Source organism: Asterias amurensis, chromosome 7 (assembly GCF_032118995.1).
Source record: "Asterias amurensis chromosome 7, ASM3211899v1".
Taxonomy (NCBI): Eukaryota; Metazoa; Echinodermata; class Asteroidea; order Forcipulatida; family Asteriidae; genus Asterias; species Asterias amurensis.
In genome coordinates, this window is record NC_092654.1 from 15008824 (window position 1) to 15035293 (window position 26470).

Sequence of the window (26470 nt, forward strand, 5' to 3'; positions counted from 1 at the left end):
GGCATACTGCCATTATCAACGCGCTGCATTAGTCTGGAGCCTTCACGAGGTACTACTAGCAGCAGCTGATAAACTATAGTGAGAAACATGTTAACCATTGCAGGTGAAGAGTTTGCTGTCTGCCCACTGTCACATAACGTTTGAGGTATGTTTGAAACCATCAATGTGTGGTAAATTGTTGGTTATCCATTTATTATTAAGAGTAATATTATTCATTTTAGCTTGGGCGTGCAGAGTGAACAGTATAATAAGTGTACGTGTTTTTATTTTTTTGAAATCGATCTTAATTTGATTGCATTGACAAAACCCATGGAAGGGAGACATTTAGATTGTTTCAGTAACAATTTACCTGGGTTTATCTGGATGAAAGCTAGAAGCATGCTCTACTAGAGTTCAAACTAAATGTGATGTCAACTGTTACAGTGGAGCACTTTGCAGCTAACTTCGGCATTGTAGAAGATGTGCCACTTTCCTCTCTCTCCTTGAGGTGTTAACCAAACCTCGCCCTATCCCCCACGGCTCTGCCCTTCTTCTGTCTTGCAGTTTGATGGCATTCATTCAGGTGTGACTCTCACTTTATACTCGTTTATGTTAATGATGAAATATACACATTGAAATTGTGTAGAAAATGCCACCGTTAAGCCTATAGCTCATTGAAATACAATTATCATATTTTTGTACATTTTATTTTCAAATTCATGTGATTTATTTTCCTCGCGGCATACTTCAGCATAAAATTACGTCATCGAACTTTTGCCTGACTTTGATTTTGAACAATTTGTTTTCGTTGGGATTTTCTTTTCGAACATTTTATTCGGCAACTTTGTAAAATGAACTGTCAATCATCCATTTTCATGTAGCGGAGAAATTATTGTTGAAATTCAAACAATATCTGCGTAAAGTCGATGTCTTTCTAATTCGGTGCTTATTTTGAGAGGTCACAAAACACCAGCTTTTATTATTAAATTGATGCTCATTTCAACTTTAAATTTTACACCATTCCTATTCTCAATTTGCAAACGTTTCCTTAAAGCCATTGGACACTTTCGGTAAACAGTATTGCCCAAGGCCCACACTTCGTGTATCACAACTTCTATATAAAATAACAAACCTGTGGAAATTTAGGCTCAATCGGTAATCGGAGTCGGGAGAAAGTAACGGGAAACCCACCCTTGTTTCCGCACGTTTCGCCGTGTCATAACATGTGTTTACAATAAATCCGTAATTCTCGATAGAATTGATAATTGTTTTAATGTTTTTTTCAAAAAGTAAAGCATTTCACGGAACAATATTTCAAGAGAAGTCTTTTACCATTACCTTCTGTAAACCCTGTAAGTTATTTGTAAATCTGTGAACTTTTTTTTTCTGTTCCGAAAGTTCCGAAAGTGTATAATGGCCTTAAAAATAAAAGTTATCAAACGTGAAGCTGAAGTGAATAAGTATACCTTTTGAGCTAGGACAGATGTACATACCCACAGGTGCCTTATAGATTTACGATTGTTTTTTGTTTTCATCAATAAAGACACAAGACACTATTGGTAATTGTAAGACACTATTGGTAATTGTCAAAGACTGTCTTCTCACTTAGTGTATCTCAACATTATGCATAAAATAACAAACCTGTAAACATTTGAGCTCAATCGGTCGTCGAAGTTGCGAGATAATAATTGAAGAAAAAGCACTCTTGTCACATGAAGTTGTGTGCTTTCAGAAGCTTCATTTCGGGACCTTAAAATCTAATTCTGAGGTCTCGAAATCAAATTCAAATATTTTTGTGGAAAGTTACTTCTTTCTCAGTTATTTCAGAGAGTGCCGTTTCTCACAATGTTTTATCAACCTCTCCCCATTACTCAGATACCAAGTAAGGTTTTAAGCTAATAATTATTTTTTTTAGTAATTACCAATAGTGTCCACTGCCTTTAACAATAACATCCCATTATCAAACAATTTTTGAATGCTTACTTTTATTCATTTATCACCTCAAGAACTGTGACTTTTGAAGGCCTTCTCAATTAACAAGCAACAATAATCATCTTCCCTGATAAAATGAAGCTAGAACAGTTTCAATCTCGGTTGTGTATGTAGCATTACAAATTCCTTTAATACCTTCATCGCAATTTGTAAGAATCCGCCGGCCAATATTCAATGATCAAGTGTCATGTAATTTGGATGAAATGAAAAAGAAATTCTTACTGAAGTAGAACGGTCCCTTCTCGTTGCAAGGCCGAAGTACGAAACTGATCGGCAACCGAAGAAAATCGATTAAAATGCAGTGCAACTAACACCTGCTTCACGCCGGCTGCTTCCAATGGTAATGTCAACATTTTGACCCACTGTTCACTCACTGTGACGAAATACTGAGTTAAGACAATTTCATATTAGGTAGGTTTGGTTACACAGTAGATGATGAGCTTCAGTTTGTAACTTCACTTATCATGCTTTCTTTTTAAACCAGTACCAAAATCCACTAAAATATTTCTGTCTGAAAAGCTTCAAAAGTTGAGGAAATCACATTTGACCCAACTCCATCGACATGCTTGTTTTCATCGCATAAGACCAGAATAAGCAGTATGTTTGTGATGTTTTTGTGTTTAAAGGCACGGGACAGTATTGGTAATATTACTATAAAAACAAACTGTTAGCATTGTAATGAGACATGAAGAGCTGTTGGTAGTATAAAACACTGTGAGAAACGGCTCCCTCTGAAGTAACGTAATTTTTGAGAAAGAGGTAATCTCTTACTAAAAATTAATATTAGGCCTAACGCCATTTTTCGGCATCTGAAAGCACACAAATTAATTTGTGCAACAATGGTGGTTTTTTCTTCTTTCATTGTTCTTTTGCAACTTCGATGACCAATTGAGTCCAAATGATCACAGATGTATTCTTTTATGCAATTGTCGGATACACACAAGTGAGAATACTGGTCTTTGACAGTTTACTAAAGGTGTCCAGTGCAGTTCAAAGACAGTTATCACAACAATTTAAAAAATGCCAAAAACCATTGCTGTTTTTATTCCTCATTTCACAGTATTGTATTCAACACTCGTTCTTAGTACTCGAATATCATCCCAGCACTACTCGACTGCTGGACTCGATTCTCGGACCTCATACACACAAAAACAGTTGTAGGACACTTGTACTCAATTGACCATGTACGCTTCGGGTAGGGCCTAGTACTTGGCTTTTCTATGTACTCTGATGTACTTGATTCTCGACTGAAAAGTACTTGAGTTCAAGTTCAACACTGGCTATCTTGTTTCCATAATGCTTGGTTTGTTGAAAGGCTGTATGATACAGAGCTAATTATAAATCACCAAAGCGGTATGAGTGCCACTTCAAGTGGGAATTCATTCAATGGGGTCGAGTTCATGCATGAATTCAAGGTGATTTTGGTCATCTCTTCTAATCACTAATGTTGCCCCCCCCCCCCCATTCACACCTCTCTATCCTCTGACAATTAGTTTTTGACCATTAATTGATGAAGTGTTGGGCCTGTAATACGTCACATGTGTTTATCCTGCGTATAGTGATTGTCAAAGTCCAAATAGTTTGTTACTTCTCGTAGAATGTCAGTAGAAATGTCAGTTAGTTGCAATATTAATTTGCGAAACCTCAAATTGAAATTGCTGTATAAAATCCTCAAGCGAGAATGGTGACCTAGGTTTGGTCGCACATTGAGAATGTGGGCCCAATTTCATAGAGCTGCTTAAGCAAAATAATTTGCTTAAGCAAACAAATCTTTGCTTTGTAAAATCAGGGGCCAATTTCATAGAGCTGCTTAAGCAAAAAATTTGCTTAAGCACGAAAATAGCTCGCTTATTTTACACATGTTACTGGCCAAAATGTCCTGCCATATACATTGCTTATGACTAGTATTAAGCTGTTGTTTACTTAGCATTACAATTGAGTGGAGTCTTGGCCGGTAATCTGATTTTACTAAGCAATGAAATTTTTGCTTAGGCAAAAAGTTTTGCTTAGGCAAAAATTTTTGCTTAAGCAGCTCTATGAAATTGGGCCCAGATTACCGGCTAAGACTCCACTCAATTGTTATGCTAAGTAAACAACAGCCAAATATTAGTCACAAGCAATGTACATGGCATGAATTTTTTTCCAGTAACATGTGTAAAATAAGCAAGCTATTTTCAAGCAGCTCTATGAAATTGGGCCCTGGTCTCTCTTGTGTAGTGTCAAGCAATTATGACGAGCAATGATCGGGAAAGCAATTTAACGACTTTTATAATACACTTGTCATTGACTTGTTATTAGCCAAACACTTGTCCTTCATTGGAATTATGTTCATTCTGATTCTGACACTGGAATTGCATAACTGTACATGTTCTGCAGCCATATATATGTGATGTGGAAAAGTGCATCTCAACACTATAAACAAACACACACAAATAATCATGAATGCAAATAACAGAAATCATCCATCTGGGACGGGAAACTAACGTAATCTACTATGAGATGATACATAGATGGTAATATAATATAAGATGATATCTTTCACGCGTTGGTTGACTCATTGTTAAATGAAAAAAAAGGATTATTTTCAGTTCCATTAATTACCAACATGATGGTATAGGAATTTTATTCTCACTCCTTCCCAGGTTGGTTTTATAATGACAGTTATTGGTGTAGCACTGGTCATATCTGGCCTTACCGCATTGGGCGTTGGTCTGGTCGCAGTCTGGGCTAAGTTCTGCAGTGAGTCATGTGATGCAACCAAGCTACTGGCCTACATAAGGAGAACCAACGAAGAAAAGACAAGTCTAATGAAGACAGACTACGGTGCCGCGTACCAGGTAAGCTCAAACTCTGTCCGTATTAGTTAACGGTGTGTCACTGTCATTGATCTTTAACATAGACCCTCCTATCGCAATGTCACAGCCCAAGAGGATGCAGAACTACAGTAAGCCATGAAAAACAAAAACAGATGGCCACAGCCTGCAACAATGTCACAAAACTGTTCAAAATTGTGTGTAGAGCAAACAGTCATGGGAGATATTGTATTTAATTGAAATGTTCCCAAACAAACTGAATTTTTTTCCAGGTTATCTGTTGCAAAAATTACTTTTTTGGCTAACAATCGGCTCACAGTGCCAACCAGTATGGTTTGTTTATCAATGAGAAGGTCTGTACTGCCTGGATAGCAGCGTGTTTTCGTTGAAGGCATAGGACGCCATTTTGAAACTGTTTCGATAGCACATTACCAGCAACTCGTGTCGAGCATGTTTTGATGCCAATTTTCATGAGGAAAGTGTGCTATGACAAAATTAACAATGAGCTTATTTTTTTTTTAAGAACATGTTTATGGATCCAAATCGATGGCTTAAATCACAAAACGCAACACATTTTTGTATACGCACTGAGTGTGTTAACCATTTTTGGCGAGTTTCAAAATGGCCGCCGCTAATGTGTGACGATGCCTTGTGCATACCTTGCACGACACCTATCAGTATTGACAATAATTCTTCATTCATTATTAAGGAAGCAGTATAGCATTCATTGGTGATCACTGAAGGTCTCTATTGTTAAGGAATTCACACATAAGATTTAAGAATTGTAAGATCGTTTTTTTTTTTAAAGGCTTAAATTAAATTTGATCGAAGTCGCGCCAAGGTAAAACAAGTAAGCAACATTGCAAATTACCTTTCTCTAAACTTTAATATGGAAAGCACTGAAAGCAATTATGGTGAGACACATGGGTTCCCGTATGCATACCATTGAAATTCTTCTTACAACATTGAGTTTCTAAGGAAAGTTAACCAAATCAAATAATTATAGAACATGATGTTCAGGAACAACTGACAGTATAATTTTATCTATAGAACGATCTTAGAATCCTATAATCATGTACAAGGCAAAACAGAACATGACTGCACCCAAAATATAACATGATTTAACAGTATTCAACATAAATGTTTTACGTTTTTGTAGAGGGTGTCAACATGAATCATCTTCAACGACGTCTGTAAGTAACTTATCCCCAAAATAGACATGCGCATTTTGTACACAACGATGTTTATATGAAACCGATTTATTTCTCGAGGGAGAAAAGTAGCATCTTAAAGGAACACGTTGCCTTGGATCGGACGAGTTGGTCTATGAAAAGCGTTTGAAACCATTTTGTCATGAAATGCATATGGTTAGAAAGATGTTTTAAATGTAGAATATAATGATCCACACAAGTATCACTCAAAATTGCACGGTTTTCATTTTACGTCGCGAACTAACACGGTCGGCCATTTATGGGAGTCAAATATTTGACCCCCGTAAATGGCTGACCGTGTTTGTCGACGAGGTAAAACGAAAACCACGCGATTTCGAGGCATATTTGTGTAGATCATTGTATTCTACTTTTACAACATCTTTCTAACCATACCGATTTTATAACAAACGGTTACATGGCGCTTTTCAAAGACCAACTCGACCGATCCAAGGCAACGTGTTCCTTTAAAAGGCGCTGGACACTGTTGGTAATTACTCAAAATAATTAGTAGCATAAAACCTTGCTTAGTAACGAGTTATAAGGAGAGGTTGATAGTATAAAATATTTTGAAAAACGGCTTCTTCTGAAGTGATGTAGTTTTCGAAAAAGAAGTAATTTTCCACGAATTTGATTTCGAGACCTCAAGTTTAGAATTTGAGGTCTCGAAATCAAGCATCTGAAAGCACACAACTTCGTGTTACAATTAAGGGTGTTTTTTTCTTTCATAGTAATCTCGCAACTTCGACGACCAATTGAGCTCAAATGTTCACAGGTTTGTTATTTTATGCATATTATGTTGAGATACACCAAGTGAGGAGACCGGTCTTCGACAATTACCAATAGTGTCCAGTGTCTTTAAACTCTGCAAGCACTTGCTCAATAAGTAACATGATACCGATGATTCTGTTTTAAAGCCTCAATCTGTCAATCTACTTGCAAGGTTGTTATTTTCTCCTGTCATCAAACCTTTAACACTAAATTGTCTGACAACTTTTTTTTCTTGGTTATAAATTCCAGTTAGAGCTGATGCGATCTGACGTCCCCTATACTTTCCACAGTCCCTCGTTAAATAATCCAATCTCAGCGTTTTCCCCTGCCGATTGATTGAGGACAAATTTTGGTTTCGTGGCGAATAATCTTCAAAGATGTATTCTTGTCTCGCGTTGTCAGTTAAGGAAGATTGATAAACGGGAAATTCTACATTTCTTGACGATTCAGTTGTTATGAAAGATGCTCATGTTTTCTCAAGTGGGAGAAATAAACGTTTAGTTCGAAAGCTGTTTCCATCTTGATTCGAATTGTTTATCAAGTGTCTTACTGTAAATGAAAGTACATGTAAATATTTAAGATGAGTATGTCTCAACTTCTAAGACTATGACATAAATGAAAAATGCATATCAGTTTTCTTTTCTGTTTGTTTTGTTGTTGTTGTTGTTGTTGTTGTTGTTGTTGTTGTTGTTGTTGTTGTTGTTGCTGTTGTTGTATGGGGTGGGGAGAACATCATCTTGAACAGAGACTTATGCCTATGAGGCCAAAAACTAACCGTTCCCTTTTTTTATGAAACCATCTTAAAATACAGACGCGTTATCTTTAAGGCTCCATGTTCAAGATATAAAGTGGCCATATGCCACATGCGGCTCGGGTGAAGTTTGGAACATTCGCCAATAAATGGCAAGAGCACGGTCGATAAATCTTTAAGAAGCTTGGCATTCAAGCAAATATATAAAAGAGACGGGGAGGTTTTGAATAACCCACGCCTAGAACTAATACGGTTGAGTAAAAGTAAAGATGACACCTTGGAGAGAAGCAGTGTTTGTTGTTGCTCGTTGAGCGCTGTGTCTGGCTGAATATCGGTGAAGTTATGTGGCAAAAAGTGGGAAATATTTTGGGGATTGTACCTCTCACGATACAATCATAGAATTTAAAGCACGGTCAGAGATGTCATAAGTATGAGAAAGATGTTTGGTTGTAGCGCCAGCACAGATTTAAATTTGTGACCACCTACAATTTGAAAACGTTCAAAATGGCTGCCAAATGCTTGTTATACCATATAACATTGGGTGCGTTCGTTTAGCTTCCCTGGGTCGACCCCAGTGCCCTGCTTGTGAAGTGGGTCACTTGGGGTGACCTGAGGTGCATGCCGTCACCACAAGAGGGCGAGAGTGATCGTTCGATTAGCTCTTGTCAGGGGCTCACCCGAGTGAGCACCACGGGGTCGACCCAGGGAAGCTAAACGAACGCACCCTATTCTACAAATCTGTAGCTACATACATACATGTATCTGTCTCTACTCTGACTGTGACCCAAATTCCATGCTTGTATCAAAGGTACAATCCCATTATCTACCTGCCGTACACTATAAAGGAGACTCACCTTGCAAATCTTGCAAAGGAATTCTGCTCCAGTTCTTTTGTATGTAAACCTAATTGTGACGATTCATTTAGTTTGTGATCCAATGGGGGGGGGGGGTCCAGATGTCAGGATTGTTTCAGTAAAGATAAGTGCATGCAGTCTACAGAACATGATTTATGCGGCATTTTGATCTTATTAGTAAACCCTTTTATTAGGGTGGTTTTTATTCTTCTGGTAAATAATGTCATCATCTGTACGATCAAACGAAGACATCACATCCCTGTATGGTAAGCATATCTCTTTAATGACAGTGGCGTTAAATTGACCTTGAAATAATTGATGAGCTGCTGTAATTTGTATATATAGGGTTGTAATGCGGGAGTGTTCGGCTGCACAGCAAATTCTTTGGATGGGTTACCATTGTAATTACCTGAATAAATGATGGGGAGTGCTCACAGTTGACAGTTATATTGCTGGATCGAGTTATATTGCTGGATCGAGTTATATTGCTGGATCGATAGAGGGCGTCTTTCCCGGAAGATTTGTTCACAGACATAGGGTGCGTTCGTTTAGCTTCCCTGGGTCGACCTCTGTGTGTGGCGGGTTTTTTTTTCCAGAACGAACGTGGGTAATTATCTGCACACGTTCGTCCTGGAAAAAGAAAACGCCACACACCGGGTCGACCCGGGGAAGCTAATCGAACACACCCAATATCACCCTTTAAAGAACATAACGAACAACTTGGTTTGTGAATGAGAGGCAACCAAAAGGTTATGGTCAACTTAATTTGCAGACATCTAAACACAATCTGTCAAAGTGTGTTTACAAATTGCATCGATTTCTCGTCAGGATTCCTCCCGACAGACCTATGTTATTCTCCGTCCGTCCACAAGACAATCAGTTTGCAATCAGGGCAGAATGGAAACAAAATGAACAAAACGAACATGTAAACCAGCATTCCATATGCCTCCACATGAACCGAATGCTGGAGTTAGGGGCTACTGCGAAATGTGCATGTGGGTGTCGGGGGACGGGATGTCCTTTTCAACCTCGTCCCCGTCATATTGTCTCACAATAATGGGCATCTTGACAATGATATTGTCATTTAACAGGATTCGGTTTTTTTTTATATTCATTTTAGTATTTGTTCATCAGTACTTCCCCTATTTTATATTTTATTTTGTGAGACAATCCTTTTCTAGGGAGTTTGGAGTTGGCATTTTGTTCTATCACTTACTTATCTGATGTGGAGTGGACTACCTAACTATGATCTCGCGCCCTCCTTCTTAAACCCAACACTGTGTTTTGAAAAGCCAATAAGCTCAATAAACATTCACTCATAAATACCTCAGACAGTTTCGCTCTTCCTATTGGTGGAGAGCGCGTCACGTGGGGGTGTTGAAATGGTTGCTAATGACCAGCTGGAGCTATGTTTATAACCGGTTGTAGTCGGATATTACGCGCTAGTCTTGGTGCAAGACGTTTCTTGCTACGTGCGATGCGGGCTCTGTCGGTGAGTTTCCCGCGCTGTGTGTGAAAGTAAAACGAAAACGTCTTGCACCAAGACTACAACGCGCACAAACGGATCCGGAAACTGGGCGTCTCAGTCATAACATTGCAACACACGGACGTCGTACATACAGAGCTCACGCGCGTCGGAAACGGACAAGTTTTACAAAGTTTCTTACTTTATTACGTCTTTTAACCAAAAAGGCATTTATTAATGGGAATACCGCTTAAAACCATGCAGGGTCGTTGCCGCGTGATAAAGGTCCTCGCCCTTGGCTCTCACACGGCAACGACCCTGCCAGTTTTAAACGGCCGTTAAAGAGCTCGTCGCTACCCTTTTATTCCCTCACTTAATGAGGCACCAAACACTACTGGTAATTACTCAAACTATGTGTTAGCTTACAAATTTACTTAGTAACGAGCAATGGAGAGCTGTTGGTATAAAACAGTGTTGGAAACGAGTTAAGTAGTTTTTGAGAAAGAGGTATTTTTTCACGGAAATATTTGAATAAGAATAAGCTGAGGTCTCGAACTCAAGGCATCTGAAAACACACAACTTATGCGACAAGGGTGTTTTTCTTCCAGTATTCTCTCGCAACTTCGACTACCAATTGAGGACAAACTTTCACAGGTTTGTTACTATGCATAATGTTGAGATAAACCAAGTGGGTTGACTGGTCGTTGACACTAACCAAGAGTGTCAAGTGTCTTTAAATCCCACAACTAAAATTCAAATTTATTTTCCTGCTGACTTGCGGTTTGGCATTTGAAGCACCCGTACACCGTTCGTCAAAGGCCTACACTGATACGAAATCGTAATATATTGTGACCGGTGCACTTAAAGGCAGTGGACACTATTGGTAAATACTCAAAATAATTATCAGCATAAAACCTCACTTGGTAACGAGTAATGGGGAGAGGTTGATAGTATAAAACATTGTGAGAAACGGCTTTCTCTGAAGTGACGTAGTTTTCGAGAAAGAAGTAATTTTCCACGAATTTGATTTCGAGACCTCAAGTTTAGAACTTGAGGTCTCGAAATCAACCATCTAAACGCACACAACTTCGTGTGACAAGGGTGTTTTTTTCTTTCATTATTATCTCGCAACTCCGACGACCAATTGAGCTCAAATTTTCACAGGTTTGTTATTTCATGAATATGTTGAGATACACCAAGTGAGAAGACTGGTCTTTGACAATTACCAATAGTGTCCACTGTCTTTAAAACCATGTATCATAATTATTCCACCAGAAAACGTCTGTTCACATGAGACCCCAATAAACAAACCTGAAATTAATCAATGGGAGACGATTGATTGTTATAAACTAATATTGAGATCATAATTATAGCCTTTATAACAGTTGTTGGAGACACCTAATGATAGTCTCAAAAGGGTACATTCAGACACGAAAAGTTGGACCACACCACCGGCCAGCAATCAATTTCACATTTTCTGCTCGAAAATGTCAACTTGTCAGGCGGAATAACTTGTCAATGTGCTTTTCTTTTATTCAAGTAAGATTTGAAATTAAAAATCTCCTCAAAATACCCCCAAGTGGTTTGAGCTACAGTGCCATGTTTACAGTGTGCTTATTCGTGCGTGCATCATCAGCGTTAACACAAAGTCATTTATTGGTTAGAACACAATTTTAACCGGAAGTATTAAATACGGACAATCGGCTGATTCTGAAGAAAAAAAAACATTTCACTTTGTCCCCTTTAAAAATTCAAGTGATCGAATTAGTAGAGTGCGACGCCTTTAATACTTAGCTTGTGTTCGATTTTGTGTGTGGGGATGGGTGGGGGCGTGTTTTGTGAAACAAGTATCCAGGTACGTCATCGTCTTCCAAAATATTAAATTAGTAATCAACACAAATGGCGACCAAAGTCTGTTCCGAACGGTGCGTGTGCATTGCACACAGTAGAGTAGAGAATAATGACAGTCGTGCATCAGTCTTGACTGAGCATTCATTATCGCAGTATTATGCATGCAGCCTCACGATTAAGAGGCGGTGGAGTAAGAAATGAAATTCACCATCCATTTATCACCATTATTATGAAGTATAAAAGACAGACTGGGGATCGTCGAATGCGCGATATATCAATTGAAGTTAATCGACATCGGGAGTGTTACGATGGGCTGAAATCAAATGCGTGTTTATAATACAAAGATATAGCAAATTGCCTTCTACAAAGTAGCAGGTTTACGTTGGTGTCTATAAAGCGACCTGCCCTTTGTTTTATGCATTCTCTTTTCTCTCTGCATATAAAGATAGAGAGTTGATGATATCATATTGAGTTTTTATCATTGAAGATAAGCTTAATAAATGAAAGTTAAGATTTGGTCCTTTTTTTATCAGGGCTAGTTTTTTTAAAGTAAAATTAATTTAATCCCATCGTCCCATAAACCATACTATGCGAACAATCAGTGTTTAGGCTAAGTTTCGTCAAATTCCTGGGTCAGATTAGTGCAAGGGGGGAACAGTTTTGGCTCGTTTTGATTGCAGTAATCGGAATAAGCTAAGGTGCTTGGACGATTCTCAAATGCTGTTTTCTCTACTTTGACATGAGTTTGAGGATTGTTACTGGTATAAAAGGTTAAATGCCTCATAGAGTTTTGTTGTTGTTTTTTCGTGTTTTTTTTTTTTTTTTTTTTTTTTGGGGGGGGGGGGGGGGTGTTTCTCCTTGTTCTTTTTGAAAGTAGCTAGGGCAGCCCCCCTAAGCAGGCCCCAGGTCTTGTTTGAGTTTTCACGACCTCCTCCCATGACTACAATTTCACGTTGAAAATGCGAGCAGTGCGATCGATGTGCACGATATGTAATCCAATCATGCAAATACAAACCCACGCACACAGCTCCACGGGTGTCAAGTCGCTAATATATGATTTTCCTCAACCCTGGATGTTGTTGGTTTTTATATGGAGGGGATGTGCATGGCCCCCGTGTAAATCGCTTTTTGATTATGAACGGGCGGACCAAAGTATATTTCGGATAGAGGCACAAGAGATGGTTCTGATTTGTGGAAGACAAACTGCCATCTTGATCAAGACAACATGATGCACTAAGGTCTGTAAGCAGAGAGGCATGCATTCTGTGCAATCTACAGGCGGTTAAATAAAGAGTCGGCTACCAACGAAGCTGTGACTGAGCATCATCTTGTTCTTCTGTTTCATCACCAGGCAGTGTGTATAGGATGGAACCGGTAGGACCATCATAGAGTAAGGACAGCAGAGATCTGTCCGTACTCTATGGTAGGATATAGGTTACGCATTGATAATGTTTGCCACTCTTATTCAATGACGTCTACGTTGTTATGCGTTTACATGAAGGTGTTGCGTATTGACACGTGATTGTATTCCCGTTCTGAAGGATTACCAAGTCGTACCAATTGTGACACCCTTGTGTGGTATCTACAATATCTACGATGCGGTGTGATATGTATCCTTGATCTTCAATAAATTGTTTAGCTCAGAATTTTTGTTTAAAGGCACTGGGCACGTTTGGTAATTACTCAAAATAATTATTAGCATAATATTTTTACTGTAGGTAATGAGCAACGGAGAGCTGTTTATATATATATTATAGTATAAAACTATGTGAGAAACGGCTCGGCCTCTGAAGTAGAAAGAGGCAATTTCTCACTCAAATCTGATCAAATGCTTCCGGCCCTGAAGCCTTTTTAGGCATATGAAAGCACACAAATTTGTGCCACAAGGGTGTTTTTTTCTTTCTTTATTCTCTTGCAGTTCCGATGACTAACTACAGTCATTTGACCAGTTCGGGATCATTGACCAGTTCGGGATCACTTCAACTTTGCAATAACCAAATAATTATATCATTTCTCATTATTACCAATTTTTGTTGATAAATGTGAAGATTAACATCCATTAAACCAACAGACCCAAAATAAGGTGCCAAACATCATCAGCAAATAAATTATGGCCGTTTTCCTGAAGGTTGTCTGCGAAATTTGTCATTTTTTTTGTTGAAAAATGTTGGTTGAAAAACACTGTTAAAACTTCTTACCTTTAGAATTGGAGTGCCGGGGCAAAAAATATTTATGTAAAATGATAAGAATGTGTAAAAAAACATTCCTGTAAATACTGTGCAGTCATCTTGCTTTTTTGAGGAGACAAAGTTATCAAAATCTTCTTTGGGGGGGGCAACTTATCCTTGACCAGTTCGGGATCACTTAACATCTCATTGCGTCAAATGGTGCCGCACTAACTTACTAAGTCTGGTAAAATCATACTACTGCAATAGAAAGTTTATTTAGTTGATTTTGAGAAACATGACTTCAACAAATTCTTGAAGATTTTTTATTTTGTGAGAAAATTAAGCTTGGAGGGGTCAATAATGCTTTTTAGGTTCGCTTCACTTTTTCATTTGCCTTTGCTGTTGTTTTGTGGTTTTGTCGCTGGGTTTTTGCGCTGCTATTGAAGACACTTGCATGACATTCACTAAAGAAAGGAAGTCCAAGTCCATGCCAACACACCTCTGATGTGTCGTGTCCTTGAGAGACAGTTTTATGAATGGGAGTATGGGTTTGCAATAAAGGGCACTCTACTGATTCAGAATAGATTCAACTGATCCTGAACTGGTCAAACAGGTGACGATACTTTTCTCAAAGCCTCTTCAAAAGAACTAATCTTTTTTTGTCAGTGAATACTTGGTGAGATTTATGACATGTTTAGGTAAACTGATAAACTTTTTTGTTTAAGATATCAAAGAGATTGCAACAAAAAACCATGTGAATTCAAGAAGTGATCCAGAACTGGTCAAACGACTGTAACTGGTTAAAAATTTCACAGTTTCGTTCTGTTATGATGTTGGGACAGACCAAGTGAGAGTACATATAGTCTTTGACAATTTACCAAATGTTTCCTGGGCGGATTTTGAGACATAAGTAGGACGAGTTCTCGTTCGGACTAGTCATACGTTTTCAATATCTCCTATGACTAGTCCTATTAAAGCCATTGGACCCTTTCGGTACAGAAAAAAACAAAAAAAGTTCACAGATTTACAAATAATTTACAGGGGTTACAGAAGGTGATGGTGAAAGACTTCTCTTGAAATATTAGTCCATGAAATGCTTTACTTTTTTAGAAAACGGTAAAACAATATAAATTCTCGTTAGCGAGAATTACGGATTTATTTTAAACACATGTCATGACACGGCGAAACGCGCGGAAACAAGAGTGGGTTTTCCCGTTTTTTTCTCCCGACTCCGATGACCGATTGAGCCTAAATTTTCACAGGTTTGTTGTTTTATATATAAGTTGTGATACACGAAGTGTGGGACTTGGACAATACTGTTTACCGAAAGTGTAAAATGGCTTTAATGGCTAGTCCTATTGTGACTAGTCCTAACTCTTTGTGAAATCGACCCTGTGTCTTTAGCGCCTTTCTTTATACTCATGTACATGTACGTGAATCTTTGACCGGATCTGTTGAGCGGGCAGGTTATTAATTTGAAATGATTGATATGATTGCCAGAGTATCAATTATTTATGTGATATGTTTATTTAATTTTCTAGGGGATGGTAATTTGTCACCCCCTATAAGCTAGTCTGAGTTGTGGTCATGTATTATTTGCAGTACGCATTATGTATTTAGTCAACCTACATTAATAATGACAGATGCATATGGCCATTTTGCTTTGCCATGGGCCATGCATATAAACATACTTAACAAACAAGGGACGCTGTCAGCACTTCCTTCACGCCAGTTTCTTACAAGTTTCTTTTCTAACGGAGTACTCAGGGCCATGCAAAGAAATGTTTTGCTACTTCTTAAAATTGTTGGGGGGTTTTGCGAATATGTTTCCTGAAATTCATTAATGTTAGTCATTGGATGGTGCTTGTGGGTCGATCGAGAGCATACACGTCTTAAGACTACGTGAATATTCAAGTGTCTTATAAAAAGCTATCTTGGATTTTCGTCGATTGGCGCTCAAGTTTAGTATTCTGTAATAGTTTATGTTAAAACGTGTTTTGTCGCTTTTAAACATGGTCCTACATTTTCCGGACGATGACAAATTTAACGTTACGCGATTCTCATTGTGATAATAAACTTTCGTAGAAAACCAATTATTCGATTCAATGTCAGACAACGATGGAGGGATAGGCCCTATTGGCGTGTATGCACAATGAGTGTTGCTCGAAAGTTATACAAAGCATAGTTTGCTAAATTCCAGCTGATGACACAGTATAACAACTTCAAATATTATAGTCAAAACAATATTGAACATTATTTGTAAATTGAAAAGCTTATAGTTCAAAGAACTAAAAAACAAAAAAAAACACTATAATGAACGCCACAAAGAATCATACTTAAAACATTATGAGTAATAGCTATTTATAGGTATATATAAATTAATTATAATAATTAATTCATCCTCTGTTATGTTTGTTTTGTGAAGAATTTCATTGCACTAAGACCCTGTATTGGAATAATAGGCGCTTCGATGGTAACGAGCTATCAACACACAGTGCAACATTACAATGCGCCACTGCATTTGTAAAAAGTATATCAACTTTAAGCAACCCATGCAGTGCACGCTATTTACTTTCCCCAAAACTATTATATGAATAGTTAATTACAGCTAATTCCACCGTTTTTAAATTTTAGGTGATATGTTTGTTATAGTATCTTTGTCATGCTCCAGTGCTTATACACAGTAACAGTCGATGTATAATGCTTCATTAAAAAGGAACCATCTTCTTCTCGCCTCGTTTTAGTAACAGTAGATTTATTGTAGCCTCGGTTTGGTCATAGTGGATTAATTTTAGCCTCGGTTTGGTCGCAGTGGATTAATGGTAGCCTCGGTTTGGTCATAGTGGATTAATTTTAGCCTCGGTTTGGTCACTGGAATGTAGCATTGGTTTGGTCATAGTGGATAAATTGCAGCCTCGGTTTGGTCACAGTGGATTAATTGTAGCCTCGGTTTGGTCGCAGTGGATTAATTGTAGCTTCGGTTTGGTCACAGTGGATTAATTGTAGCATCGGTTTGGTCACAGTGGATTAATTTTTAGCCTCGGTTTGATCACTGTGGATTGTAGCATCGGTTTGGTCACAGTGGCCTCGGTTCATCACAGTGAACCATCTTGAAGGCATTTTTTGTTTGATCTGGCTTTACCACATTTATGGTCTGCTTTCATTGAATCAAAAAACGTGTTATGTTTGTATTCAAAACAAATTCGATGCTGCCGTTAGAACCAGTTCAACTCTACCTAAACTTGGTCATTATCATCTGCGTACTGAGCTTACAATACATTTACTTGAAGTCTTGTGTTGAAAGAAGGCGTCATCAGTAAAGGAGAAGCCTCGCTAACAATTAATATATGCACGGGCACTATCGCGGCTCCAGACTATATTTGAAGGGTGTGATTGAATATCTGTTGTCCATGGTACCAAAGGCGTTATGATGAGAGTGGTTCAAATAATATACACCAAAGTCTAACATTATTTTAAAAAACAAAAGAAGATATTTATGGTTATAAGCAAAACAATTTCATGTTGATTATACTGCAATAAAAATTACCGCAATAATCATTGATGATACACTGCATTAGGATCTAGTGTTCAATTTTGTTCGGTATCAAAATGTTCGTGACTTTTAGTAGTATCCAGTCAGTGCCTTTAACACTGCAGCTTGCCTTTAAAAGCAGCAAAAGTGATCATAAAAGACGGGAAAAGGGTTCAGAAAGAGTTCAAACTCAAACTCCTGTTTCTTTTCTCATCCTTCCACACAGGTTAATCAGTCAACCGAACTTCCCGCTGCTGAAGAGCCTGATGGTGGTCAGTTTGTTCAATATGAAAACATATTTGCCAAAGCAGAGCAGGCGGTCTCTGCGGCTGCGCTGGAATCGCACGGCAACTTCCAGCAGGCAGACGACCACCATGACATCTCCGACTCAGCATCACGTGACGTCTCCCAGGATGAACTGCTCATGCGTAAACTAGTTCGTTGCTATTCAAGCGAGTCGCTTAGCTCCGTGACGTCGGAATCTTCGGTGCAAGAAAATTTCATGAACGTGTAACTAAACAAATTTGTTTCTCGTATCTTTGTATGTGTGTATTTTATATATATGTTTGGTAACGAAACCAATGTACACTCAAAAGCACACATCATCGTGACGTTTCGTGAATAAACCGGTAAAGAACGTGAATAATAATGTCATGAAGAAATATCAGTTTTAGATATTGGAGGAAAACTTACAATAGTGTTCGTTGCCTTTTAGTCACCTTGTGTAATGACGGCAAAACCCCAAACAACTTCGTTGGGGTAAATTTAGACAATCATTAAACTAGTCCCCTGTCTTTATCCACAAAGATAAAGACAGGTATTGGTTTTATAGCCCCGGTGTTTCATTGGATACAATGATTTCATTGGATAAAATGTGCAATGACGTGAGCTTTCCATATGTGTTTTAATTGGTCCTGGGTGATGTTTGTCAGCTGATCTTTGGTTGTCTGCCTGCAGTGTGCATAATGTTTGTGTTAATGTACATAGGAATTTAATGTTGTTTTATTTGTGCACGTATGATTTTACCATGTGAAATGAATGCGAGGTCAACGGTTGGGGATTGACGTATGCTCAAGGATCATATTCGGCGTAAAATTAACGAGCCTCGAAGTGTGACGTCAGATGTTCAGGCTTACCATAATTGGCTAAGAGTTAGTGTGCATGGCGCGTACACTGGATGAGCTAAAATTGAATTCATGCAAATATTGATTTCATAAATTTTATCACAGTTTAACAATGTTAACTGATGAATATCTCAATAAATGAGTTCACGTTCTGATGTGTTTGATCACCAGGGCTGGTCAAATTGAAGTGGAGTTGGATTACTCAACAGAGCATAGCCGCTTCACATTGACGCTCGTACAGGCAACAGACCTCAAAGCCACATGGGAGAACGCCACGCCCACTGACACATACATCAAGATGCATCTGATGCCTGAGCATGATGTCAAAGGTCAAACCAAGGTCAGAATCGAGGGTTCTGCTCCAAGATATAAGAACCCCCCCCCCCCCCATATGCCGCCACAACACCCCTAACAACCGCAAGTTAGGTCTTGAGGAGAACATCGATGCGAACGTGCCAATTTTCCCAATCGCCATTCGGCCTAAAACCATTTTCGAAAAAACAACAGCCGCCAAATTCCCCAGTACGCACACGCATCAGTGCATCAATCAATGTCAAACCCCCGTGCCCGCCGGTAGGCCTATAATATCGAAATTGTCAATGGTTATATTGCCACATTGCCACAATTGGAGCAGACAATTTGGCCATCTTGCGAGACAGAATTTAACACATGAGATCTTGAGCTACGGGTCTTGAGCAGATCGTGTCAAGCTTTCCATTGCTATAGAAAAACAATATTGCTGTAGAAAAACAAGATATAGGGCCTAAGCTATGGGCTTTGATAAGATTGGCAATACTCCCATAGGATCCTGTTTTGTAAATTTCCTGAAAGCACAAAATTTCTCCTGACAGAATTGCAGTTAACGCTTGAGGAACTATCAAGCCTAAGTGTAAAGGCTTGGGGATCATGAGTAACCCCAACCGTTTTTTCATTATTCTGTATTTGTTAATTTCTATTTTTGTTTTTGTGTAGTGCCTACATGGTAATTGACATGACTACTCATTTAAAAACTAAATACGGTTCTTTGTTCTATGAGAAGGTTACAGAGTGGAAATAGTGGTGTAGACATTCTCATTGCATGCTGGGGGGGGGGGGGGGCAAGGCAAGTGGGGAAGGGGGAGATAATATGGAGGGCAATTCAAGACTGTTTTGAACCACTGATTTGTATTGATAAACTTTACAGGTGTACCGTAAGAGTCTAAACCCCGTGTACAATGAGCGAATCACCCTCAAGATTGCCAAGGAAGATCTGGCCGAGCATTCGCTTAAATTCACGGTGTACTCTTACGACCGTCACGCCAGGCACGAGGCGATAGGTGAGACTGTATTGAAGTTGGGTGATGTGGATCTACTCCCGGGACCGTTCAGTACTTGGCTGAATCTTAGTGATATCAATGAGGTGAGAGTCGCTCCTATTTATCGTATACATTTTCCTTTGAAACATCCATATCGTATAGCTACCACAACAACGAGCAGATAAAACAACAAAACCATAGCATTAAAAACACCAACAACTAAATCACAATACCAACTGCATCATCATTACCAACATCTATTTAATTGCCATTTTTCTGCATAACGAAGAAACCATTTCACCGTCCCGTTCGTTTGAAAGCGAATTGTTTTTCAATAATACGGGACCACATATTTTGATCAAATTGGACAGATTGTGGTCGAGTATGCTTTTCAGTTCAGTATAAAGTACTGTCGGGTACTACGGTGGCCAGGTAATTCTCATGTACGATCACTTTTTGATATCGAGTACGAGTAGGTCCCTATAGTGGCTGAGTACGTGCCGAGTATTCCGATACCCGAGATATACACAGCTCATCGGCCGAGTACCAAGTAGTCAGATCTTCGAGTTTCATATAAAAAAACTCAACAAAATGAGGTGGACAGACACGTTGTTGATGTGGGACTAGTTTATATATGTAATTTTTTATGATAACAATTTTCATAAACAACCTTTAAAAATATTGGTACAAATTGTGTTTATAGTTTCTGTTTTCTACTTCTTCTTTTTTTAGAAACCGGCCGATTTAGGTGATATCTTGTTCTCACTGAGTTACCTACCAACTGCAGAGCGTCTAACGGTGGTTATTGTCAAAGCACGTGGTCTTAAATGGACGGACAATAAAACAACCGCAGGTAGGCTAATTTGAATACAGTTGTGTGGACACGTTTCCAACCAGACCGTATTATTATGGGTGCGTTCGTTTAGCTTCCCTGGGTCGACCCCGGTGTGTGTCGGTTTTTTTCACCAGGATGAACGTGGGTACGTGGGTATCTACCATCTGCACACGTTCGTCCTGTAAAAAAAAAACACCACGCACCGGGGTCGACCAAGGGAAGCTAAACGAACGCACCCTATAACGCTATCATGCCAATAAATAGAAATCTCCCAAACAAAATGGCGTGGTGTCAGCCCAAAAGATACTCACAAGGGCTCTACATCTCCCGGGTGAAGAGTTTTACTAGCATTGCACGAACCATTCCTCTAACAAAATGGTAACGATTTACAGAGGAACAACTGCATTATTCTCTCTCCCTTCCGAAAGCCAAATGAAAAAGGAAATCCAAAGGTTGAGGACCCAAACGGTTATAAAGGCACATCAGAAATTAACAACAACATTGAGGGCGCACTTGGATAACCAAACTGCTGTGTGCATTTGTTTTTCTTTCAACAGACCCATTTGTGAAAGTCTATCTGTTACAAGGAGGTAAAAAGGTTAGCAAAAAGAAGTCCTCTGTTAAAAGAGGTGACAATTGCCCTATCTTCAACGAAGCCATGATGTTTGCGGTACCATCTACCATCTTAGACGTAAGTTTCGGTTGGTCTGTATCGAGCAGTGACATTTGTCACAAACCTCACTAAAGGGGCCGTTAAAACGTATGAATCTATGAAAGGACTTACTGTTATGGTAACCAATGGACCCTCAAAAGAGACTATTATAGACTGTGGTCAAAGATGTTAAAGAAAAGTCAGTTCAGATATGAAAGGGGAACTCCAGCGCATTCGGGCTATCTAGGGACTGAAAATCTCGAATTGGAGCCAACATCACAGATGTGGAAGGCAGGAAGAAGATCAATAAAATGATTAAAACCTTTATGCAAATTGCTCATTTCAATGTTTTTACCAACAAAGCGGCCTTACAATAATAATTCTGAATTCAAATGTTGTTGTTTTCTCTTGTTTTCCCATTTTTCTTGTCACAACAGAAAGTTACTGTTCGTATATCAGTCTCTGAAAATGCACCTTCTGGCAAGACCCCCAGCATAGGTCACGTGTTGGTTGGCTCGACCTGCAAGGGCGCCGCCGTAACACACTGGAATCAAATGATGACCGTCCTGCGCCGTCCGATATCCATGTGGCATCCATTGCGCAAATGAATATTCATTTATTCAAAATGGTAATTGTATTATAACTCGTGTAATAATGTTCATCGCGCCGACGAGACTCTTTAGAGCAAGTTCGAGTGTGCACATTTTAGTCGACTACTGCCCGCAACGTACATGCGCAGTGACGCACTCACTCGAACGACTCGTTTGGAAGCCTAGTCAACCATCGGTACCACGGTATCAACACGTTTTCGCTGTAGCGTCACTGGTACCCTTCTTCGCTTTACACATGTTAGCATTAAATGGAAGTGTGGGGTGACCAGTAGAGAAACCATGGATATTAAGCTGGTTCCAAAAGTATGGTCGACCATAGGGTGCGTTCGTTTAGCTTCCCCGGGTCGACCCCGGTTTGTGGCAGGTTTTTTTTTCCAGGACGAACGTGGGCAATTATCTGCACACGTTCGTCCTGGGAAAAAAAACGCCACACACCGGGGTCGACCGGGGAAGCTAATCGAACGCACCCATAGTCAACCACTGGGCGACTAGCCTAGGTTCGAGTCAAAACTAATGGTCAACATTTTACGAGTTAACCATGGTGCACACTCTAACCTTAGTCTGTGCTCGAACTTGCTCTCTAGTGGTTTCATTATAAGCGCCACCATTGTTATAAACATGAAATGCATTGTTCATAAACTCAGGATGGTTGAGCGGCGTGGGAGGGGCGTGTCTATAGAAAAGGTACCGACCGTGCTTGGATAATAACTCGTTTAACCAAAGTTGCAGAGGGCGGTTTGTAAAAATTGTATTAAATTTTTATTTAGTTTCTATAAATTGCTGAGGCAAGACATGTTTTGGTAATAATATATAATGTAAGGGGAAGGGGTGGGGAGGAGGACTTGATATTGTTACAAGAAAGTCCTCAAGCAGTACAAAGTGCAATTACTTCTAGCTCAAGAAGGCATCAGATACATTAAATGTCTTTAGATGCATTACCAAAGAATCGAATGCGATTTTAATTCACACAAAGAAACCTAGAGGTGTGTAGCAGGCGAAGACCAAAACTATAAGCAAATACAAATTAATTTATTCAAATTATTTGAGATATATTTGTGTAAAATATACTGTTCGTAGTACTGAGATTCTTTGCAACTATAGACGGTTTTCATTTAAAGTGAAACATTGGTTATAAATATGAAAATGCATTATTAATTAATTAATTGTTCAGGGACGGAATGTTCGTAATTTTTTTTTTTTTTATTATTGTTAAATGACAAATTTTATTGTTAAATAAAAAAGAATTTAATTTAGAATTTTTGTAAGTACTAATGTTCGGTATTCTTGCATGGTTTAAAGGGTGTGTATTTTTTGTAGGACAAAACACACAATGTCCACATATTTACACTAAACTTACACAGTTTGAAGATAATGATAGTAGAAAGCTTACCTGAAAATTTTACGTGCTGAGGTGCTGTACTTCTGGGAAAACGGGTAAAACAATGTAATGAAATAATTTTCGTCTCAAGAGACAAAAATTATTTTAAGCATTTACTAACGTATTTTCATTCCGTTGTTTTACTCATTTCTCAAAAACTACACAGCACCTCAGTAAGTTATACTTAAAGGGAAGCTTTTCACTATCATTATCTTCAAAACCTGTAAGTTTAATGTTAATCTATGGACAATTTAAAAAAGTACCCAAATCCTTTAAGTGACATCGAAATCCAAATTACTTGAATGTTAAGAATAGCTGTTGATAGTAATAAATCAAATATATAAAAACAAAGTTGTGAGAAACGTCTCCCTCTAAGGTTACATAGTTTTGTTTGCTCACTCAAATACTAAAATACTTCATGGCTGAAGCCGCACATTAGGCATCTGAAAGCACACGAATTTGCGCAAAACCATTATTAATAAAACCATCGTTTTCAAAGATATCATTCCGCAATAAAAAAGCAAGAAGTATCCCCACTTGGTAATTCGCCAACCGTAGTGGTCACTCTATGGTCATACGTTTGTGTTCTATGATTTCTCATAGCTGGCCCATTAGTTTGGGGTTTTTCTCCTCATAATTTATAAAAAATCATAAATTATGTTTCAATCTTATTTAATTGTAGTCGTCATAATATACAGCGCATGCAGTAATATTGTACTTAAATTCATTTTTAAAAAAGACCCTTCAAAATAAAAACTTGCTGTTCTGTAGATTTTCATTATAATAATAATAACAACAATTGTTTTGTTTTTTTTAAAATAAACTGTATGTTGATTTCTCCAGAGTTCCACCTAAATACTACAGTGATTCTCGCAGTATGTGTTTGTTTTTGTGTTTAAGTAAAAGGGCGTTTTTAGAGTAACTCGAGAGGCCTACGAAAATCGGGGGCCTATAAATAGCTCTAATAAATCAGCAGGAAACCGGTCACAGCAGTGTATAAAACAATAATATTGAAGTCTTATATTTAAAGGCAGTGGACACTATTGGTAATTGTCAAAGACTAGCCTTCACAGTTGGTGTATCTCAACATATGCCTAAAATAACAAACCTGTGAAAATTTGAACTCAATCGGTCATCAAAGTTGCGAGATAATAATGAAAGAAGAAAACACCCTTGTCACACGAAGTTGTGTGCGTTTAGATGGTTGATTTCGAGACCTCAAGTTCTAAACTTGAGGTCTCGAAATCAAATTCGTGGAAAAATACTTCTTTCTCGAAAACTATGGCACTTCAGAGAGAGCTGTTTCTCACAATGTTTTATACCACCAACCTCTCCCCATTACTTGTCACAAAGAAAGGTTTTGTGCTAATAATTATTTTGAGTAATTCCCAATAGTGTCCACTGCCTTTAAAGCACTTATCTACCAAACAAGGTACTCAAGGCGCTGAGCATATATACAAACTTTCAGAAAGAAAGGTAATTGAAGTGATGAATTCTGAGACCCAATAATGTAGCACCTTATTATGGTTTACAAGGTGCTACGGCGCATTCAGCAGCCACAGCCAGGAACACTGGGTCGAACCAGTTTTGAACAACTTTTAGTCGAATAATTTTTATTTCCCAATAAAAAAGGTGGCCCAAACTGTTCTGTTCGTAATACAAAATCTGCTTCCTCCAATTAGAGCTGATGGCGTCATGGTGCACAAATTCAACCCTCAAAAATTCAGGCGGGTAGTTTTTTTGTTCACGCCACGTGAGACAAAAACAACGAATTATACCTACAGCAAAATAATTTCAGAAGTTACCTATATAACCAACACGATAGCGTTCTGCTTTATCCAAGCTCTAATCGACCCAAGAGCCAAGTCTTTTGTTGATAGAAGCATCAAGGTCTTTATAATTTCTCTCACGACAGCAGCCCAATTTCATTGAGCACAAAAAGTAGCTCAGCACACAACCAAATCATGCTTACCAGAATAAGGTTACCAGCCAAAATACCATGTCACATGTACCATTAATTTCTGACTGGTATCCTGCTAATTTGTGCTAAGCATGAAGACTTGTAAACAATACTTTCTGCTTCAGCAGCTTTATAGCAATTGGGCCATGTATAGTTGCGCGTTGGATGGATTGACTATAGATTATTAAAATCCAGGCCTACTGGATTGGCGGCATCTTCGCAAAAAATAATAATATTAAAGCACACACTCTCCCAAGTGTGACGTACATGTAGTTCCACTGCAAGTCCCGCCCACTTCGCACAAATTATTTAGCTCCACTGATAACCAGATGTGTTGCATTTAGCTAAAATGATTTCAAATGAATTACTTAAGAACAATTTACTAACTTGACTTGTTTGATAATAAATTGCAAGATAATAATGAAAGAAGAAAACACCCTTGTCACACGAAGTCTTGTGCGTTTAGATGGTTGATTTCGAGACCTCTCCAAGTTCTAAACTTGAGGTCTCGGAATCAAATTCGTGGAAAAATACTTCTTTCTCGAAAACTATGGCACTTCAGAGGGAGCTGTTTCTCACAATGTTTTATACCACAAACCTCTCCCCATTACTTGTCACCAAGAAAGGTTTTGTGCTAATAATTATTTTGAGTAATTCCCAATAGTGTCCACTGCCTTTAAAACACTTATCTACCAAATAAGGTACTCAAGGCGCTGAGCATATATACAAACTTTCAGAAAGAAAGGTAATTGAAGTGATGAATTCTGAGACCCAATCATGTAGCACCTTATTATGGTTTACAAGGTGCTACGGCGCATTCAGCAGCCACAGCCAGGAACACTGGGTCGAACCACTTTTGAACAACTTTTAGTCGAATAATTTTTATTTCCCAATAAAAAAGGTGGCCCAAACTGTTCTTTTCGTAATACAAAATCTGCTTCCTCCATTTAGAGCTAATGGCTTCAAGGTGCACAAATTCAACCCTCAAAAATTCAGGTGGGTAATTTTTTGTTCACGCCACGTGAGACAAAAACAACGAATTATACCTACAGCAAAATAATTGCAGAAGTGACCTATATAACCAACACGATAGCGTTCTGCTTTATCCAAGCTCTAATCGACGCAAGAGCCAAGTCTTTTGTTGAGAGAATCATCAAGGTCTTTATAATTTCTCTCACGACAGCAGCCCAATTTCATAGAGCACAAAAAAGTAGCTCAGCACACAACCAAA

At 38.6% G+C, this 26470-nt stretch overlaps 1 protein-coding gene across 3 annotated transcripts; it reads left to right on the top strand.

Annotated features, from left to right (window-relative positions):
- LOC139939779 (synaptotagmin-12-like) lies at positions 1–24012 on the top strand. 3 transcript variants are annotated; one of them, XM_071935891.1, is made up of 8 exons: positions 1–145; positions 4614–4808; positions 17611–17894; positions 18680–18848; positions 19692–19907; positions 20536–20656; positions 21196–21329; positions 21728–24012. In XM_071935891.1, the coding sequence occupies exons 2-8, from the start codon at positions 4626–4628 to the stop codon at positions 21896–21898; spliced, it is 1278 nt and encodes a 425-aa protein (XP_071791992.1). In that variant the 5' UTR covers positions 1–145; positions 4614–4625; the 3' UTR covers positions 21899–24012. The 3 variants fall into 3 exon arrangements, with proteins under 3 accessions (XP_071791992.1, XP_071791994.1, XP_071791993.1); XM_071935893.1 differs by lacking the exons at positions 1–145; positions 4614–4808 and adding an exon at positions 12826–13107; XM_071935892.1 differs by lacking the exons at positions 1–145; positions 4614–4808 and adding an exon at positions 12826–13058.
- The last annotated feature ends 2458 nt before the right edge of the window (positions 24013–26470 follow it).

What these genes read in the sequence shown, in the direction of transcription:
- LOC139939779 (XM_071935891.1), top strand. Translation starts at nt 4,626, where the DNA reads ATGACAGTTATTGGTGTAGCACTGGTCATATCTGGCCTTACCGCATTG. An exon ending in ACTACGGTGCCGCGTACCAG is followed by an intron (nt 4,809 to 17,610) that starts GTAAGCTCAAAC and finishes CCTTCCACACAG; the next exon opens with GTTAATCAGTCAACCGAACT. An exon ending in ATCTTAGTGATATCAATGAG is followed by an intron (nt 19,908 to 20,535) that starts GTGAGAGTCGCT and finishes TTCTTTTTTTAG; the next exon opens with AAACCGGCCGATTTAGGTGA.